General features: G+C 53.5%; 6 protein-coding genes across 6 annotated transcripts; 2 read left to right on the forward strand and 4 right to left on the reverse strand.

Annotated features, from left to right (window-relative positions):
• Positions 1-679: 679 nt before the first annotated feature.
• On the forward strand, positions 680-2,580 carry JN550_007755 (uncharacterized protein; the record flags this gene model as incomplete). The annotated part of the gene is made up of 2 exons (XM_049319640.1): positions 680-806; positions 872-2,580. 2 exons carry the CDS (start codon positions 680-682, stop codon positions 2,578-2,580), a joined length of 1,836 nt encoding a protein of 611 aa, XP_049170412.1.
• A 685-nt stretch (positions 2,581-3,265) lies between these two features.
• JN550_007756 (uncharacterized protein) lies at positions 3,266-5,073 on the reverse strand (the record flags this gene model as incomplete). The annotated part of the gene is made up of 3 exons (XM_049319641.1): positions 3,266-3,950; positions 4,062-4,706; positions 4,784-5,073. The coding sequence occupies 3 exons, from the start codon at positions 5,071-5,073 to the stop codon at positions 3,266-3,268; spliced, it is 1,620 nt and encodes a 539-aa protein (XP_049170413.1).
• A 568-nt stretch (positions 5,074-5,641) lies between these two features.
• JN550_007757 (uncharacterized protein) lies at positions 5,642-6,154 on the reverse strand (the record flags this gene model as incomplete). The annotated part of the gene is made up of 1 exon (XM_049319642.1): positions 5,642-6,154. One exon carries the CDS (start codon positions 6,152-6,154, stop codon positions 5,642-5,644), a length of 513 nt encoding a protein of 170 aa, XP_049170414.1.
• A 679-nt stretch (positions 6,155-6,833) lies between these two features.
• Positions 6,834-8,699, reverse strand: JN550_007758 (uncharacterized protein; the record flags this gene model as incomplete). Its single annotated transcript, XM_049319643.1, has 1 exon — positions 6,834-8,699. One exon carries the CDS (start codon positions 8,697-8,699, stop codon positions 6,834-6,836), a length of 1,866 nt encoding a protein of 621 aa, XP_049170415.1.
• A 2,817-nt stretch (positions 8,700-11,516) lies between these two features.
• On the forward strand, positions 11,517-12,764 carry JN550_007759 (uncharacterized protein; the record flags this gene model as incomplete). Its single annotated transcript, XM_049319644.1, has 3 exons — positions 11,517-12,059; positions 12,118-12,350; positions 12,404-12,764. The coding sequence occupies 3 exons, from the start codon at positions 11,517-11,519 to the stop codon at positions 12,762-12,764; spliced, it is 1,137 nt and encodes a 378-aa protein (XP_049170416.1).
• Positions 12,765-13,914: 1,150 nt separating this feature from the next.
• On the reverse strand, positions 13,915-15,729 carry JN550_007760 (uncharacterized protein; the record flags this gene model as incomplete). The annotated part of the gene is made up of 4 exons (XM_049319645.1): positions 13,915-14,685; positions 14,746-15,294; positions 15,347-15,493; positions 15,544-15,729. 4 exons carry the CDS (start codon positions 15,727-15,729, stop codon positions 13,915-13,917), a joined length of 1,653 nt encoding a protein of 550 aa, XP_049170417.1.
• Between the last annotated feature and the right edge of the window lie 425 nt (positions 15,730-16,154).

Consider the following 16,154-nt stretch of genomic DNA (forward strand, 5'->3'; position numbering starts at 1 on the left):
CTTAGAAGCAGCCACACCAGCGGCGATTGGCAAGGCAGACTGCCGGCTGTGATAACCATCGTATAGTCATGGCGCCCTGATCGCGACTCATGCTTAGCCTTGTTGGATGAGGACGGGGAGCGGAGTGGCAAGTACATCTGGTAACGCTAGAGTTATGATGAACCTCGCAACTGGGTGGTGTAGAATCGCATGGAGCTTCGGGTTCATTTGGGGTGGTCCAGTATAATACTGTTGTTTCCGGGAATTGATCCCAGATGGACCGTCATGGGTACTACCCTGGTACCTAGGTCGCTTCACAATTCTGTAGATAGGTACATACCTATGTGGAATATAGGTGTGCAGAAAGCCTAAATACGCCATACTTTAGTGCTTCGCGTGCCGGGTAGGGACCTAACAGCGGAGCTGGTGGGGAAGAGTCCCCGGTAGCTTGGCCGGGAGCTAAGGCGTGAGGCTCTGTGAGCTTGGGCCCGTCTGATTTTCATCCATGCTTATCACCAACTTCCACGCATTCGACCCTCGTTTCGCGCCCATCGCTACACAGGCACCGAGTAATTCTGTGCGACCCCGGACCACCGCCGCGGTAAATCTGCTCGTATCATGACTTGGTAGGGCGTTGTGAATGCCTTCGTTCCTCACCCGCCGGCTTTGCACCACTCGTTTCACCCTGCAACGCCGGACGATGGCAACAACGTACCCCGGCGCTCCGAATGGCGCGCCGCACAATGGCAATGCCAACGGGCCTGCCACCAACACCCATACCGTTACGGCCCTGGGCAGATGGTCCATTCTGAACAAGCAGCTCCCAGGTACGGCCGTTTGCCATCTTGAGTTGAGGGCCTCCTTGGCATGCGAAACTGACATCTCCCGCTAGCTGCCGACGCCATCAAGGCCATCCACGTCTACGATTTCGACAACACCCTGTTCAAGACGCCTCTGCCGAACCCGAAGCTGTGGAATGGCCAGACACTCGGTAGCCTCGCGTCCCCGGACATCTTTATCAACGGCGGCTGGTGGCACGACTCGCGCATCCTGGCCGCGACCGGCGACGGCGTCGAGCGCGAGGAGCCCCGCGGCTGGGACGGCTGGTGGAACGAGAAGATTGTGCAGCTGGTCCAGCTGAGCATGGAACAAGACGACGCCCTGTCCGTTCTGCTCACCGGACGCTCGGAGCGTGGCTTCTCGGACATCCTTAAGCGCATAGTGGCGAGCAAGAAGCTGGACTTCGACATGGTCGGACTGAAGCCCGCCGTGGGACCCAACAGCGAGCGCATCACGAGCACCATGAACTTCAAGCAGCTCTTCCTCGAGTCGCTGATGGAGACGTACAAGAACGCCGAGGAGATTCGTGTTTACGAGGACCGCATCAGGCACGTCCAGGGATTCCGGAGCTTCTTCACAGATTACAACCGACGGCAGGAGGGATACGGCGGACAGAAGACGCGCGGTCCCATCACTGCCGAGGTCATCCACGTCGCCGAGATCTCAACCTTCCTGGACCCCGTCGTCGAGGTGGCAGAGATACAGCATCTCATCAACAGCCACAACGCTCTACTGCGCGCCAAGCCGTCGTCGCAACGGGGTGGCAAGGGCCAAGGGCCCTTGATCATCAAAAAGACGGTCTTCTTCACTAGTTACATGGTCGACAAGCCTGACACCAAGAAGCTGCTCAAGCTGGCCAACTTCCCCGCTGGAAGCGACCTCAAGGTACACGGCAACAACATTATGATTTGTCCGAGGCCATGTCCCCAGAGCATTCTCGATAAGGTGGGTGGCATGGGCGCCAAGCTGAAGTGGAGGGTGACTGGCACTGCTTGCTTCGAGAATAGTATCTGGGCAGCATCCGTCGAGCCCGTCCCCTCTAATGCCAAGTATCACACGGACAACCCGAGCCCGCTCGTTGTGCTTGCCCTCCGCAAGGGCGCGAGGCCCATGGACGCGGGCAAGATACAGAACTGGCAGCCTGTACCGCCCGAGAAGGCCCACGTGTTTGAGACTACCGTTGGCGAGAAGGTGCTGCTGCGCATCGAGCCTGAGGACCCCAGCGAAAACGCGTACGAGAGCCTGTTCGCGAACAAGGCGTCCAAGCGCAAGCACACCGGTGAGGAAGACGGCCAGCAGTCGCGTCCCCGCGATGGCAGTGGCAATTTCGCTAACTCTCGCGGAGACCGGGGCGGCTTTCACTCGGGCGGGCGCGGCGGACACGGGCGCGGCGGCTTCCACAAGTCGGGAGGTGGTAACAGCACCCCGAGCCGAGGATACCGCACAGGCCCACGCGGCGGAGGCCATCATAAGGGAGGCGGCCGCGGTGGACGTGGTGGAGGGCACAACTACCGGTCGTTGGACGACATGGGCAGCCAAGGCCAGGGTGGTTTCGGGGGCCCCAATGCGGCCATGTACAATGACAACTTTCCGTCGCTGCCCCAGGGCAATGCCGGCTTCGCCCCGCAAGGGCAGCAGCCTCCATCTGCCTCGTTCAACGCTTACCAACAGAACTTTCCCAACCAGGGCGGCGGCCCCGGTAGACCCATCGGAGGTGCGGGTGGTGGACCTCCAGGACCAGATCTGCAGAATCTCTACTAGAAGCAGTGATTCCGTCTGATGTCACGGTGAGGCATACATTTGCTCCTGCGACGGTCACTCTAGTTTTGTCATGATTTAGCATGACTGACGATTCACTCCAGGACATGGTGAAATTGCGACATCTGCAACTTGCCTTCCCTTCAGAGAAGAACGAGTTGATCGAGAGAACAGAACCATGGCTGTGGGGTGGTCATTGGGGCGCTGACCGCAACGTGTATACATAGATTGTGAGCGAGCTACATACCCTTGGTGCGCTTTTTCTTTTTGGTCTGCGCATGAATCTCAAAATGGCGTTCAAGGGAAAGGGGAAACGGAAAGGGAACAATTTGCTTTGCGGTATATGCGCCTGAAATTGCCCGCGGTCAGCCAAGGCACACACAGTATACCATCGAGGGTCACATGAAGGAGGCGGACTTCAGGGCAAACGTATATGATATACCGAACTGAAGCATCGTCATTCAGTTCTGGCCAGATCTGGCCATAATCAACAACCACAGCAGGGTGAAGAAATATATGCATGCATACCCAGCCCAAACCTGAAGGATAGCCTTTGGGTCGTCAATATCCTGTGAATCATTACGTATGCCTTATGTCCATACCTACGCCCGTCCCTGCGTACCTGTCCTCTAATTCTTGCAGAACCTGTCATTTAATTTCTCCCCGCTACCGCCTGTCCACTGGGCCCTCAGAATTCCATGCTCCCATCCTCCTCCCTCTCGCGCTTGACTCTAGGATCCCGCTCGTCCTTCATGAGCCCCACAACAAAACTACGGAAGTATTCCACATACGGCTTCAGGCTCGTCTTCTCCCAGTCCTGCATGCTCTTAGCCCCGGCCTCCTGCTTCACCTCAGCGCCGGCCTCGTCGCCGTCATTTTCGTCGTCGCCACCACCACCGCCAGACCAGCGGTCGATCTCGGCCAGCAGACCCTGCACCGTGGGCACGCCGAGGGGGCTGAAGGCGTCGAGGGCGTCGGGGTCGCGGGTGTCGATGGGGACGCAGACGCGGCCGGTGCCCGGGTGGACGACGAAGGGCGACTTGAGCAGATGGTTGAGCTTCTTGGAGACCTCGATGTCGAGGCGCGGGTACGTGTACTCGAGCACTATGTCCTGCTTGGCCTCGAGCAGCCGGCGCGGCGCGTCGGCCTGGTCCTTGGCCAGCCCGCCCGCCTTGGCCACGGCGTCGATGTCGGCCCACTTGGCCGTCGAGGCCCGCTCCGGCGAGCTCGCCCACTTGGCCCCCAGCGACGCGTTGAGGTTCTTGTCCGGCAGCAGCGCCAGCAGCTTGTCGGACCGCTCTTCCGACGCCCACGGGTCCTGCTCCGCGAGCACGTCAGTCTGGAAGTGTGGGGCGAGGATGTCGAGGGACCGGCTGTACCACGGAGTTAGCTATTTCAAAGTCACGAACTGGAGGGGGGATTCCTTTGATGGTGCGGTGTGGTTGTGCCAGTGAAGATGTTCAATTGGCTAGTCTGCAACTTACCTCAAATGCGGATGCAGTGGCCTCCGCAGATTGACCTTCTTGCCCCCCTGACTGCTTCCCTTGACGACCTCCAGATAGCCGGCAATGGCACGGCGTTTCTGATCGTCCATGGTGCGGGCCTTCTTGTCGCAGACCCAGGCGTGAGCGCCTCGCCTTCCCGAGTAGACCCACAGGATGTGACGGAAGCCAAAGTCCTCGCGGAGGGCGGCATCCAAGACCTTGATGGCCATGACCATGAAGCGCCAGCAGCTGTCGCAGATATTGGCCTTGTCGCAGCAGGTACGGATCTCGTCGTAGTCCGTCAGATCGATATCGAAGCACAGCTCCTTAGACAGGGGCTTGAAGGCGGCGCTGTTACGCAGGGTCTTGCGGTCGCGCGGGTTGGTGCTGTAGACGGGGCCGATCTCGAATCGCGAGGGCAGCAGGCGGAGCACGTCCTTGCGCAGCAGGTCGGCCGTCGGAAAGGATTGGTACCGCAGGTAGGCGTCGTTCTGCAGCGTGAAGGCGAACTCGCGGTGGCCAAAGTCGTTGGTCGGCGTCGGGCTGTGGTTCAGCCACTGGAACAGCTGCCGCCAGGGGAACAGGCGCTGGTAGAATGTGCGCATGAGCTCCGGGTCTGAGGCTGATAGCGAGGGGCCATTGTTCCTGGGGAAGAAGAGTCATGTCAGTCCCAACTGTCCCCAGAGGCAATCTTCTGTAAGTGCAGAGCGCGAGGAACGTACTCTGGCGATGACGGCGTTTCGGGCGAGCTACTCGACGGTGTCTTCTGCTCTGCGGGCCTCGAGCTCGGAAACTCGTCGTCTGAGTCTACATCTGCGAACAGTTCCTCCAGCTTGACCTCCTTCGACCCTTCTGCATTGGACGCATCTGTATCGGCTCCGGCCATTGCTACATCGTCGGGGTTGCCAGCACTGGCGGCCTGGCTGTCGCCGTTCTGGGCGGTCGCGTCGGTCATAGTCGAGTCTGTGCCATTCGGTGGCGTCGGGGCATCTGATGTGACCGAGTGTGGCATTGTGTGGACTGCGATCTGCCGGCGAGGTCGAGAAAGTTCTTGACGTTTTGCTCTACCGTCCTCTGGCTGATATCTTGACTCTCTGCATGCGAGGATGCGCTCAAGGTGGGATGTTTAATTGACGGACTAGCGTGACGCGATGGGGAGACGCGCTGCGCGTTGGGTGCTTAAAGTGGCGGCTAGGGGCACGCCGGGGGTGTCTGTTTCCAATGACAGGCCCGGCCGCGGGGCAGTTGGCCCCTGGTTGGCCTACTTATACCTGGCTGCATATCTAAGCAGTCTGTTTGAATCCGTTTCTGCCCTCTATTTTTCGCTCCCAGTCTCATAACACTCGTATAGTAATTTACCTCCTACGTCGATGAATGTCCCCCAAGCTACTAACTAAAATTAACTATTTGCCCGGCACCGCTAAGTTCGGGTGGGCAGTGCTGCTTGCGAAACGCCAGATAGGACCGTAGGCGCGAAGAAGCCACGAATCGAAATGAGGTCTCGTCTCTCCACGATGTCTAGTTTCTGGAATGAAATACCTATCGGTCCTCCCTCACTACACCAAGGCGAGGCAGGGGCACTAGGGAGCTCCCGACCCGGCAGGCCTCGGTGTCGGGTCATGGGCAGGACAATATTCTCTGTAGACGTCCCCAATGCGCAGGATGTGCCGTGTACACTGGACAGGGAAGTTGACGATACAGTGGTCATGGACGCCGCAGAACTTCCGGTCTGACCTCCGCACGGCGTCCACGCACTGCCACGGCCCGCGGTCCGGCCCAGAGTAAGCGACGACCGGCTCGCCGTTGAACCGGCAGTTGTGCTGGATGCAGAACCGGTAGCGGCAGATGCCCTCTCGCGGCGTGTCGTATCGATACTTGAGCGACTGGCACCCCTCCCACTCGCACTTGTGCAGCCGGCAGAACTCGTAGAACGGGATTGCCGGTGTCGTGCACCACGGGATGTGGCATTCCTCCGGCGCGTACCAGTGCCCGTTATGGTAGTAGCCCATGCGGCTGCTCATGTAAGGGTTCTTGCCTTTGGGATTGGCCAGGGCATCGTTCCTGTAGTTCCGGCCCGGTTGGTTAGGATTCATTTTGGACACACCGGGCAGAACTGTCGTTCAACAACTTCACTGCGAGAAACGTTGGGTATTTCAGGCGAGAGGTTTTGACCTCGGCTTCTGCCTTGGAAATATGCCTAGTTAATATACGTTCACCATCAGTGCAATGAAAAGCGTGATGTTGAACTGGAGTGGTGCTCCAGGACAGTGCTGTCCCAGAACGTCCACAGCAGCCAAAGTAGTTTTCAACGTCTCTCCCGACGAATCCAACGTACTTTGTCTAATGGGACCTGGCTGATCAGAGTGATGATTCCTCCTATAACGTGCACGATGAGGGTTGTCGGTCGCCAGAACGCAGGGTCCAATTATGGGGGTGAAAGGAGCGTTGTCTTATTGGAATCCACACGCGGCAAAGATAGCTATATAGGAAATAAAACGCAAAGCCACACCACGCCACAGGGCAAGCCACACCACACGAGCTCAATGTTAAATCTGCCAGCCTGTGATTTGGGCTTCCCCAGCACTTCTAGTTGACTTTTTGTGCTCTCGTCATTTTCAGGATCTCACTCCGTGATCTAAGCTACGCGGTGGCTAAGGCGTTATGAGAGTACCTGGCTGCAATCCACGAAACTATCACATTTGCGTAGAGTTGGGCTGCCATGACATTTTATTGTACAAGTCGCTTCCGTCCCACATCATCGTTCAGTGACAATCACATCTCCGCCACGGTTGTTCGCAATGGATTCTCTGTCACCCTCTCATCGCCCATGACGTATTGATCACATTTCGATGCCAATGGGATCCCAAGCTTGTAAAACTCATGCCCAGACCCGCGACCCATACCCCTAGGTTTACGGCCAAATTCGCCACCCTCGGGGGACCAAAACGTGAAATAGCACTTTCGGTCCTGGCATCTCTTCGACAGCTTGTGATGTAATATTTCTATTGGATTTGCCCAGCTTCCTTGAGATAGAACAATGTCTGTGAGGGTAACACTCTCCATGCTGTCCCCAAGCTTTCGGCAGAGGGTCTCCAGGTCGTTCTGGGTCATCGAAATGTCGGACAACGATAGTTGAACGAGACGCGAGGTATGGATGGTGCTGATGGTTGTACCTAGTGGGGAACTTACAATACTCATGGGCTGCGGCGCTGGAAGCCTGACAACAACCCTTTCCAGACGCGGCCCAGAGAGAATAGCGCCTAGGTATGCGTCAACAAAGTCCTGGCAACCCGGTGAGATGGGACCTTCTGCACGCCACTCTTTGTCGGCAAACAAAACGACTTCCAGCCTTCTAGATGCCGTCTGTAGGTTATTCCAGGATTCCGGGGTGACAATCTTGGGGCTCGTCCTCCGAGGGAAGCATTTGATTTGGATGAGAGTTGGAAGAACACCACATGCACCAATGCCAATGAGCACTTCCACCAGGATCCTGGCTGGCATGAGTTCGGCATCAGGGGTAAGCCTGGACTCAATTTCGCTCCACGTCTGTGTACCCTGGAGGAACTCTTGCAATTTTTCTCTGTCGTTGAGATACGTGCTGGGACCACTCGAGCCCCCGCAGCAGTACCAGGGCCACGAAAAACAGCTGTTGGGCCCGCCAAATTTCGGTTTATCAGTAAACCATATTCGTGTCATTTTGGGTAGTGCAGCGATCAGATTAACGACATCTGTCACAAACGAACCCTCCTTGAGTAAAGAAAGCTGCTCCTCATGCTTTCCACGATACGCCACGTAACTTTGGCCGATGATTCGCTGATACTGTACAACCCTTTCATCGCAATCTTGTAGGTTGATCGAGGGACTCAAGTACTCTCCCCAAGCCCGGTCAATCACAGCGTAGTTATCCGAGGCTTTCTTGTATTCCTCAAAAGGCTGTTTGCAGCATACGGGGCCTTCATAGACGCCAGGCTCCCATCCTTGGAGATAGTCGTCACACTCCAAGGCACACAGTTCTAGGGTTTCTTTGAAATGACTGGTGTACCGGTGCAGGTTGGTCGCGAGCTCCCTAGGACGATAACTCAGCTCCAGCTCTACTTCACGGACCCCGCTGGCAATAAGCGGGTTTTGCATGAGCTCGACTGCGCTGTCAACAGACTCCCGATCTAGCCGCACTCTCAACGTTTGACATAGTAAACGTGACGCAATCTGGTTGAACTGACGACATACAAGCCGTGAGTTCGCTATGACGGCTGCTTGCTGCTCACTAAGCTTACAATGATCGGCAACGCGGTCGAAGATGTCGTACAGTAACTCCTCGGGCAAGTCTGAAATGTGCATCTGCCGTATGCCTCTGCGCGACAAATCCATAGCTCTTCCACGCAGTTCTGTCTGCTCTTGTCTCAAAGCTTGCAACCCTGGGTGATTGAAGGATCGTTCCTTCTCCCTTGCTACCTGCTCAAGTGTACTGTTTGGAAGATGAACGTATTCTCCCAGTAACCTTTTCGCTACCATCTCTTCCGCTCTGTTGATAAAGGAAAGCTGTTGAAAGACCTCGGGGAGACCCCACGAACCGACGTTGTCAGCCAGAGGTACCGTCGATCCCACGACTGCGCGCGCGTTGCTCGGATTGGGTATCATATTGGAAAGGTGTGATTGGTAGTTCAAGCAGTCTTCATATCGAGTGTCAGATGCCAGCAGAACTTGGTTGCAGGATCGTTTTCGGTCCAGGTAGATATAGTGACGCTGGTGTGCGAAGCCCGCCTGGTTTAACCTTAACCCAGTCTTGTCCCATCAATTGTGCTCTTTGGACTTGTGCTAGTCTCCGAAAACTTTGCGCGCTTTGAATGACCCTTCGGAAAGCTGGGGTGCGGCTGTAGTCGTCGAGTTGTAGGGCTGGGCAACATTGAACGGGTAGGCGTTGTGCCTGAGACGTGCAAACATGCATTGACCCCACTCCAGCACTCAACCAATAGACACTCCACATTAACAATGCGCTTCAAGAACTTCCCGACCACCGGAATTGACTCAAAGCAGCACTCTCATTCTCACTTCCATACGGGAGCTTGTGCTATATCATAACTATGTGGGCCTTTAGATGGACTGTTACATGGAATGACACGTTTGTCTTCTCATTTCGCGCCTTACAAGAAGCGTTGCGGGAAGTGGGACCTGAGAGGTATTAGTTTCACTCACTTAGTGGTCTACTACCGAACCTAATAGTAACTCAGGATGCCGAGCTGCCGTATCTGATTCGGTCCAGGACGCGGCAATTCCCAATATATGAAATCACTATGCGTGTCTGCCTATTCCCAGGAGGACAGTACTCATAAGCACTCTAATGAGTGCTAGAACATTTGAACGTCGCAAAGCCCTTCCGGATTGCATCCGAAGAGCATGGTTCAGCACTAAGAACATAATCACTGATAGAACCCCGGCTTAAACCAGAGGAACCTAGCTGAGTAGATAGAACTGCATATTTGGTCGTTTATTTTATGTGAGACAAAATGTATCCCTTTGGGCTTCAGAGAAGATATCGGGATATCGCTGCTACGTACAGTTGTACGGCTGGCCTTGCGTGTGCCCTCTACATGTTGGGGGGTCACAACAGTGCAGCCTCGATAGTCCTTGCTCCAGACCAAGGTCCGTTATGAACTCAACATGGTAAAGATTTTGCACGTACCCCTCTTAATAGTCAAAGATAGTCGCTAGTATGAGCTCCATACTTGTACGTGGCATCTCGTACTTACGGTTTCCTTATCAGTATGTCGGATGCCCCCGGAAAAGAAAATTACTTCGGCCGGCACGCATTGCCGTGATAGATGTGGGTTTGATATTTGCCGTCCGCATAAATATCAAGATCAAGAGGATCTTCGAGCGCCAGAAAGTTACATTCCCAAGGGGTAAGTATAGCAGATTTTCTTAGATGAGTTGGCCTGATCGGTGTTTCTAGCATCACCAAGACCGTGATCGATGATTTACTTGAATACGTTCCAGGCTTTCACAACCGCGGCCTCATAGAGGCCAAATTTGGCAAATTGTTGAGGCGAAGGTGGACAAGGCATCGGACGTGAATGCGATAAGAGATGGTGATAAGGCGCGATAAAATACATAGTTACAATGGTGATCGAGCAACACCATCGACCAATGCAAGATACGAGGTAGTTGAGAACTGTGGTGCCACACCCCACATAATTGAAGAACCCGCAAGACAGGACCTGAGGGGGAGGAAATGAAAACCAGGCTCCACAAACGGCACTATTGCTAACTAACTACCTATCTACTTCTAGACTTCTGCTACCCTGGGATTGCACTGGCGGGCCGCAGCTGCTGGCTTTTGGGGATGCGGATGTCGCCATTCTCGTCATGTCACGGAGGGCCCATAGCTGTAGTGCCAAGAAGAGTCTAGCATGTAGTCCCGTCGTTAACCCCTCTCGGAGAGAAGCAGAACCAGATGCAGCCTTAGAAATGGGTATATGATGTTTGGCACCTAAACTACAGTCCGTCGGTAGCACATCGTCATTATTTTGGCCTAAAGCATATCCCATCTTCTCGACGACAATATTCTGGCCCCGCGAGTTGTCTGCACATGCTCCCTGTTACTGCAGACTGCATTCATATGAGGATGAGCCGCTGCTAGTGATTAGGGGTACACATTGCAAACGTTACGTCGGGTAACATGTCAGGTTTTAGTGCCCTACCCATGCTGAAGCAGTGCCGTGGTAGGACTAATCTGTCCAGGATCAACAATGGTAGACTAAAGTAGTGCCTAAGTTTTTTGTAGAGCGATCCCCCGGTGGCCAAGGTCTGATCTCCAAAAGCTAGTGGAAGGCTTGGCAGTTGCTGAAATTGGATGACACCGATGTGGGGGGAAGATTATTCGGAAAGCTTCTTAGGAGAGGCCCCTGGGTTCACTAGTAAGTAAAGCTGGTGTTCTGCAACAAAAGCATGCATGCCTTCATTCAACCCTGTTTAGCATTTCTGAAGCGGGTAGTCGAGGAGTTCCCAACGCAGATTGGAATGTGGGCCACGCCTGCCTATCCCTCGAGCGGCATACGACAACTTACGAAGCGCGGGTCCATCAGTACGCACGGATGCGCTTTAGGTTGACTGTCGTCGTGCGGATTTGGGGATCGTCCACCCTAAGGAAAAAGTGTCGACTCCAGCGCTGTTTTTATTTCGCTGAGCGACTCCGCAGCACATATTCGTACGCGTCCTCTTGAAGAATGTCGAAACGGCAAATCTGTAGGGCGAAAGGTGCAAGTCCGGCATCCTATTCATCCTAGGAGCCTGCCCCTTGGCATGGTTATAAGAAGACTAGTTTGGGGTTCGAAGCTTCCATATTCCGTGTCCAGCACTGGATCATCCTTCTTTTCGTCAAAGAGAGTTTTTATTCTCGAATCTATACCTGTGTCGACCTGGGATTCTTTGCCCCGTCTTGTTAAACAGAAAAACAACATGGCAGCCAACAGTAAAGGCGTCCCCTTGGCCTACTTTGAGCCACCCGACAGCCTCTTAGAGATGGACAATGAAGATTTTTATGGCCTTCTAGCCATTGGGGTCCTAGCCAGTGTGTCAGTTATCTTCACATTTACGTGTCTCAGCTTCCTCACATGGCGCATGATCAACTGGCGTTCTCACTATACCAGTGCTGTCACACGCAACCAGTCGGTAGTTCTTATATATCAGCTCATTCTTGCCGACTTCTTTCAATCCTTAGGGTTTATAATTTCCTTCCACTGGGCTTCGAGCCGTCGTATTATCGGACCTAACGGGGCCTGCTTCGCCCAGGGAATGCTCATCCAATTTGGCGATGTTTCTAGTGCATGCTTTGTGCTAGCAATTGCCGCGCATACCACCTACCAAGTCGTGTTATCTCGAATAGTATCATACCAGAACTTCATTTGTTCTATTATAGGTATCTGGGCCTTCGCGGTGGTTCTAGCTTGTCTCGCCCCCCTCACCGCTGGACGCTACGTATTTTTACGTGCTGGAATGTGGGTAAGTCGGACTGTCGTAGACAATTGTGACCTCTTCGAAATACTAATCTGGAACAAAGTGCTGGATCTCTTCAGAAAACGAGAGACTCCGTCTTCTGCTTCACTACCTTTGGATTTTCATTGTCCAGTTCGGTTCTATCGTTATATACATTACAGGATTCTGCTACCTTTTCCGTTCGAAACGACCCCAAGCAATCGGCATTAACAAAGGAAGCGATAAAGCTATCAGAAAAGCCGCGATCTCAATGCTTGCGTACGCCCTAGCTTATACTATTCTTACTCTCCCTCTAGCGTATGTGAATACCGAGTTTGTGCACTAATAATATTTCTAACGTTCTTCTACAGAGCCGGGCGAATGGCTGCTATGACGTCTGACACACTCCCGAAAAACTACTACCTTATCGCCGGTGGATTGTTTACATCCTGCGGATGGGTCGACACAGTTTTATATACGATAACGCGTCGGTCGCTCTTATTCAAAGAGCTCGATGCCTACAATGGTGACGCTTCAAGATATGGACGTTCAGATCGACAGGCCCGAAGGCAAGGTAGCGCGGAGAGTATCCTTGTAGGGGACGGATTTAGTCGTGGCGGAATCATGATGGACCGGACAGTTCACGTCGAACTTGATGACGTCTCGAGCAAAACAAGCATTGAGTACGAAAGAAAAGGATATACTGTCTCCGCCAAGGCGTACGCCAAGTAGTTCGGGAAATAATAAAGCAGGCTACACAATAAGACTGGACGGGCTTGAAGGTAGTTCTCATGGCTAGCCATGGCATGTATGTATTTAATGTAATTTTTAATGGCCAAGTCTCTCAATAGATTGCCTTATACCACTGCTAATGTCAAATGTAGTCGATATGGTTATCTGTCTCGCAACGTCTCCAGGGGCCAAAAGCAGCACTCTAGCACCCAGGACACAATAAGTCTAGCAGAGTGGCTAAATGACAGTGGTTTGGCGGAGAAAATTCATGATCGGAGGAACATGGCTGAGGGATAGGAATGGTGAATGAAAGCGATTAACAGAAAGAGTTGGTGTGGGAGGCTTTTGGCCGGTAGGGAATCAACAGAACGATCAAGAGAATATTTAGAATCTGATAATGGAGAACTAAGGCTCCGAGGGGATCGCGATATTCGTGAGTGCGGACATGAAACGGGTGACTGCTGTACTGCCATATGGTTTGCCAGTTGGAAGGGTCTAGCTTGCTCATTGTTAGAGATGCGCGTGTTAATGGCTTCATTCTCTTGACGTTGCAGCTCCAACATGTGAAGATCGATGGCCATGCCTGTCTATTCTACAACAATAGTCCAATTGCGAGCAATGAATGATTCGGCTGGTTCCTATGCGTCTGTGGGTCCAATGAATCATTTTGCGCCAGCAAGTAACTAGAAAGTCTCCACTAGTCTCCATGCGATGCCACCAGTCCAAGAAAGCGGCGTACAGCTGTGCCCTAGCAGCGGTAGCTTGCTCTTACTACCTAGGTCCATAACCAGGTACACAGTAAGTCAACCAAGCTGAATACTGGGATCATCCGGCGATTGTTCGTGTCCATTGATCACGATTCGGGCAAGTAATGGCCTAACGACACAATGAGGGGACACGCGGCGTGGATGAACTTTTCTTTCATTCTAAAATTGGGTCATGGAATTCTGGCTAGGTCTTGCACGGAGCCAACGTCTGGTAACGCTCCCTCATCCTATTGAGGGTTCCACTTATTATTACGCCTGCGACACCTCCCTATCCGATAATCGAAAACCTGTTCTAGCCGGAATTTTTTACGAGCAGTATATAGACTGGATTGCTACCTCGTTATGTCATGAATGAAAAGCAGAACCCGTTATATGTACTTCCCTTAGTGAGATCCGTGCTTGCTTGTTGTGGCTGGTACTTCGGCAGCCTTAAGGCTGCGCTGATATAGCTCTTCCTCTTCGGCAGCTTCGTCAGGGAGCAAGCTGTACTTGCGTAGCAATCTGCCCTTCCAGAATAGGACCGCGATGAGAACGCAGGAGAAAATAGTGATGAAGGCCGCGGTGCCCCACGCCCAGTTAACCCCTACTCGGACGGTCCACGGCGCATAGAAAAATTGAATGGCAACGCTAAACGCAATACGGTAGACGTTTAGGGCAGTCCCTACCTCCTGGGGATGGCTCTTGAAGACCTCGATGACGTAGTTGACTGCCGGCGAGATGCATGCCGTCGCACCGAAGACGATCATGGCTTCGGCTACGGCGAGAACCATGTAATGCAAGTGATAGTAAACGGCGGCACCGAACAGGCCAACCCCGATGGGCTCCACGACCAGCCCGGGGAACCATGCTGTGTGTAGTCGATACTCGGGATGCCACAGGCCGTGCCTTCGATGCTTGATCCACAGGGGCAGACGGTCGTTGATCAAGATGCCATAGGCGACTCCTATCAGCGCACCGACCCAGGCCGAGAAGTAGAAATAACCCGTGGCCTGCGAGGTAAACCCAAAGCCTTGTTCACTTGGTGGAGAATCGAGTATGATGGGCACTTGCACTCCCGCCATAATGAACCAAGCGTAATTGATCAGCGAGTATATGCCCGCGAGGATGCAGATCGGGCTGAAGGCGACCTTGGCGAGAACGCTATACGATGTTTTCTATACTGGTCAGAATCTTGTGCAAGAATTGGCAAGAATTAATGACACGAAAAGGCTTACAACATGGTTCATTTTCCCCGGCGCGACAACTCGTGTTCCGGGGAAGAATAAAACGAGACGTTTTTTGAGCCAAGTCTCGGGTACTCGGTTGGCAGAAGGCGGTCGGTTATTGACTCGATCCCAGCCCGTTTCATCACCGAGGAAGAAGAAGAGGACTGCAGATAATCCGTTCGCAGCAACGGTCCACCAGAAGCACACTGGCCAAGGATGGTATTGGACAATGAAAGCGGAGAAGGTTGGGCCAGCAACCGCTGATACCATGTAGATGGTAGAATAGATCGCAAAGGCCCTACCGCGCTGGTGGAGGAAGAAGATCTGGGCGATTACCCCCGCGGAGAATACCTGCACTGTACCCGTGAAGAGGCCTGCGATGGCGCGGGAGGCTGCGAAAGAGTTGAACGCGCCTGGTCCTGTGCTAAGGGACGACCATATTGAGGTTGCGACGACTGCAAGCTCGCTCCAGAAGCAGCATGACATAACACCGAAGACACGGACTGCGGCAACCAGGACGACTGGGCCGACCACTATACCTCCTAGTACGGCAGATATCTGGAAATATTAACATCCATTTTTTTTTGCAGTGCTTTCAACTCTTGCGTACCGAATAGGACGCCTGCTCAGGGGTAATACCAAAGTCCTGAGCCTGAACAGGCAGTGCCAGGACATTTGCCACTGCAGATGCGATACCGACAAAAGTGCCAAAGCACATGATGCCGAAGATGGCAATCTTCTTTGGCATTGGCCAGTTCTTGCATGTTATTAGTATCGCGCAGGTGAGAGGGCAGTGTGCATGCATACCAGAGGATCACGAGGGTCATCAGAAGGTTGCGGGACCCGTTCAATGCCGCCGGCCGAGTATTTGAGACCCGCCTTCTTCTCATTGCTGATGTCGCCGACCGCTTTGGTGGTATCGCTTGTGGCAGAAATGGTGCGGTCGACTTCATCTCCTCGGGCCTCTTCTACATGGTATGCGTGGGCAGACATCGTCGCTTATTCAAACCTGCGTCAAGACAGAGACTCGCACAATATGGCGATGAATGCAGGTTCGGTGAACAGCAACCAACAGGACATAATGGAGCCCTCTATTCTTGATATATCCTACAGTTGCGAGGGAGGCGTCAACGGGTCGTCGCATCGTTAAACCCGAGCGACGCTGTGCGGGCCCGTTAGCTGTACTCCGCACCATAGTTGAACTATAATGCGACAGCCCACAACCTGATTTGGTTCACGGCACGTCGATCAATGCACCGAGCCGCAGCCGACCTAGGTATACAAGTGGGGAGTCAATAACTTATCCCATTCCGTCCCAGTGGTGCTAATTGGTCTCGCATTATTATGCCGTACTTGGTATGTGGAGTCGTCGAATACATCTTCACGAAATCGATGAGATTCGAATTTTGGCCATTGCC

Source organism: Neoarthrinium moseri (assembly GCF_022829205.1).
Source record: "Neoarthrinium moseri strain CBS 164.80 chromosome Unknown scaffold30_Wmoseri_CBS_16480, whole genome shotgun sequence".
NCBI classification, from domain to species: Eukaryota; Fungi; Ascomycota; class Sordariomycetes; order Amphisphaeriales; family Apiosporaceae; genus Neoarthrinium; species Neoarthrinium moseri.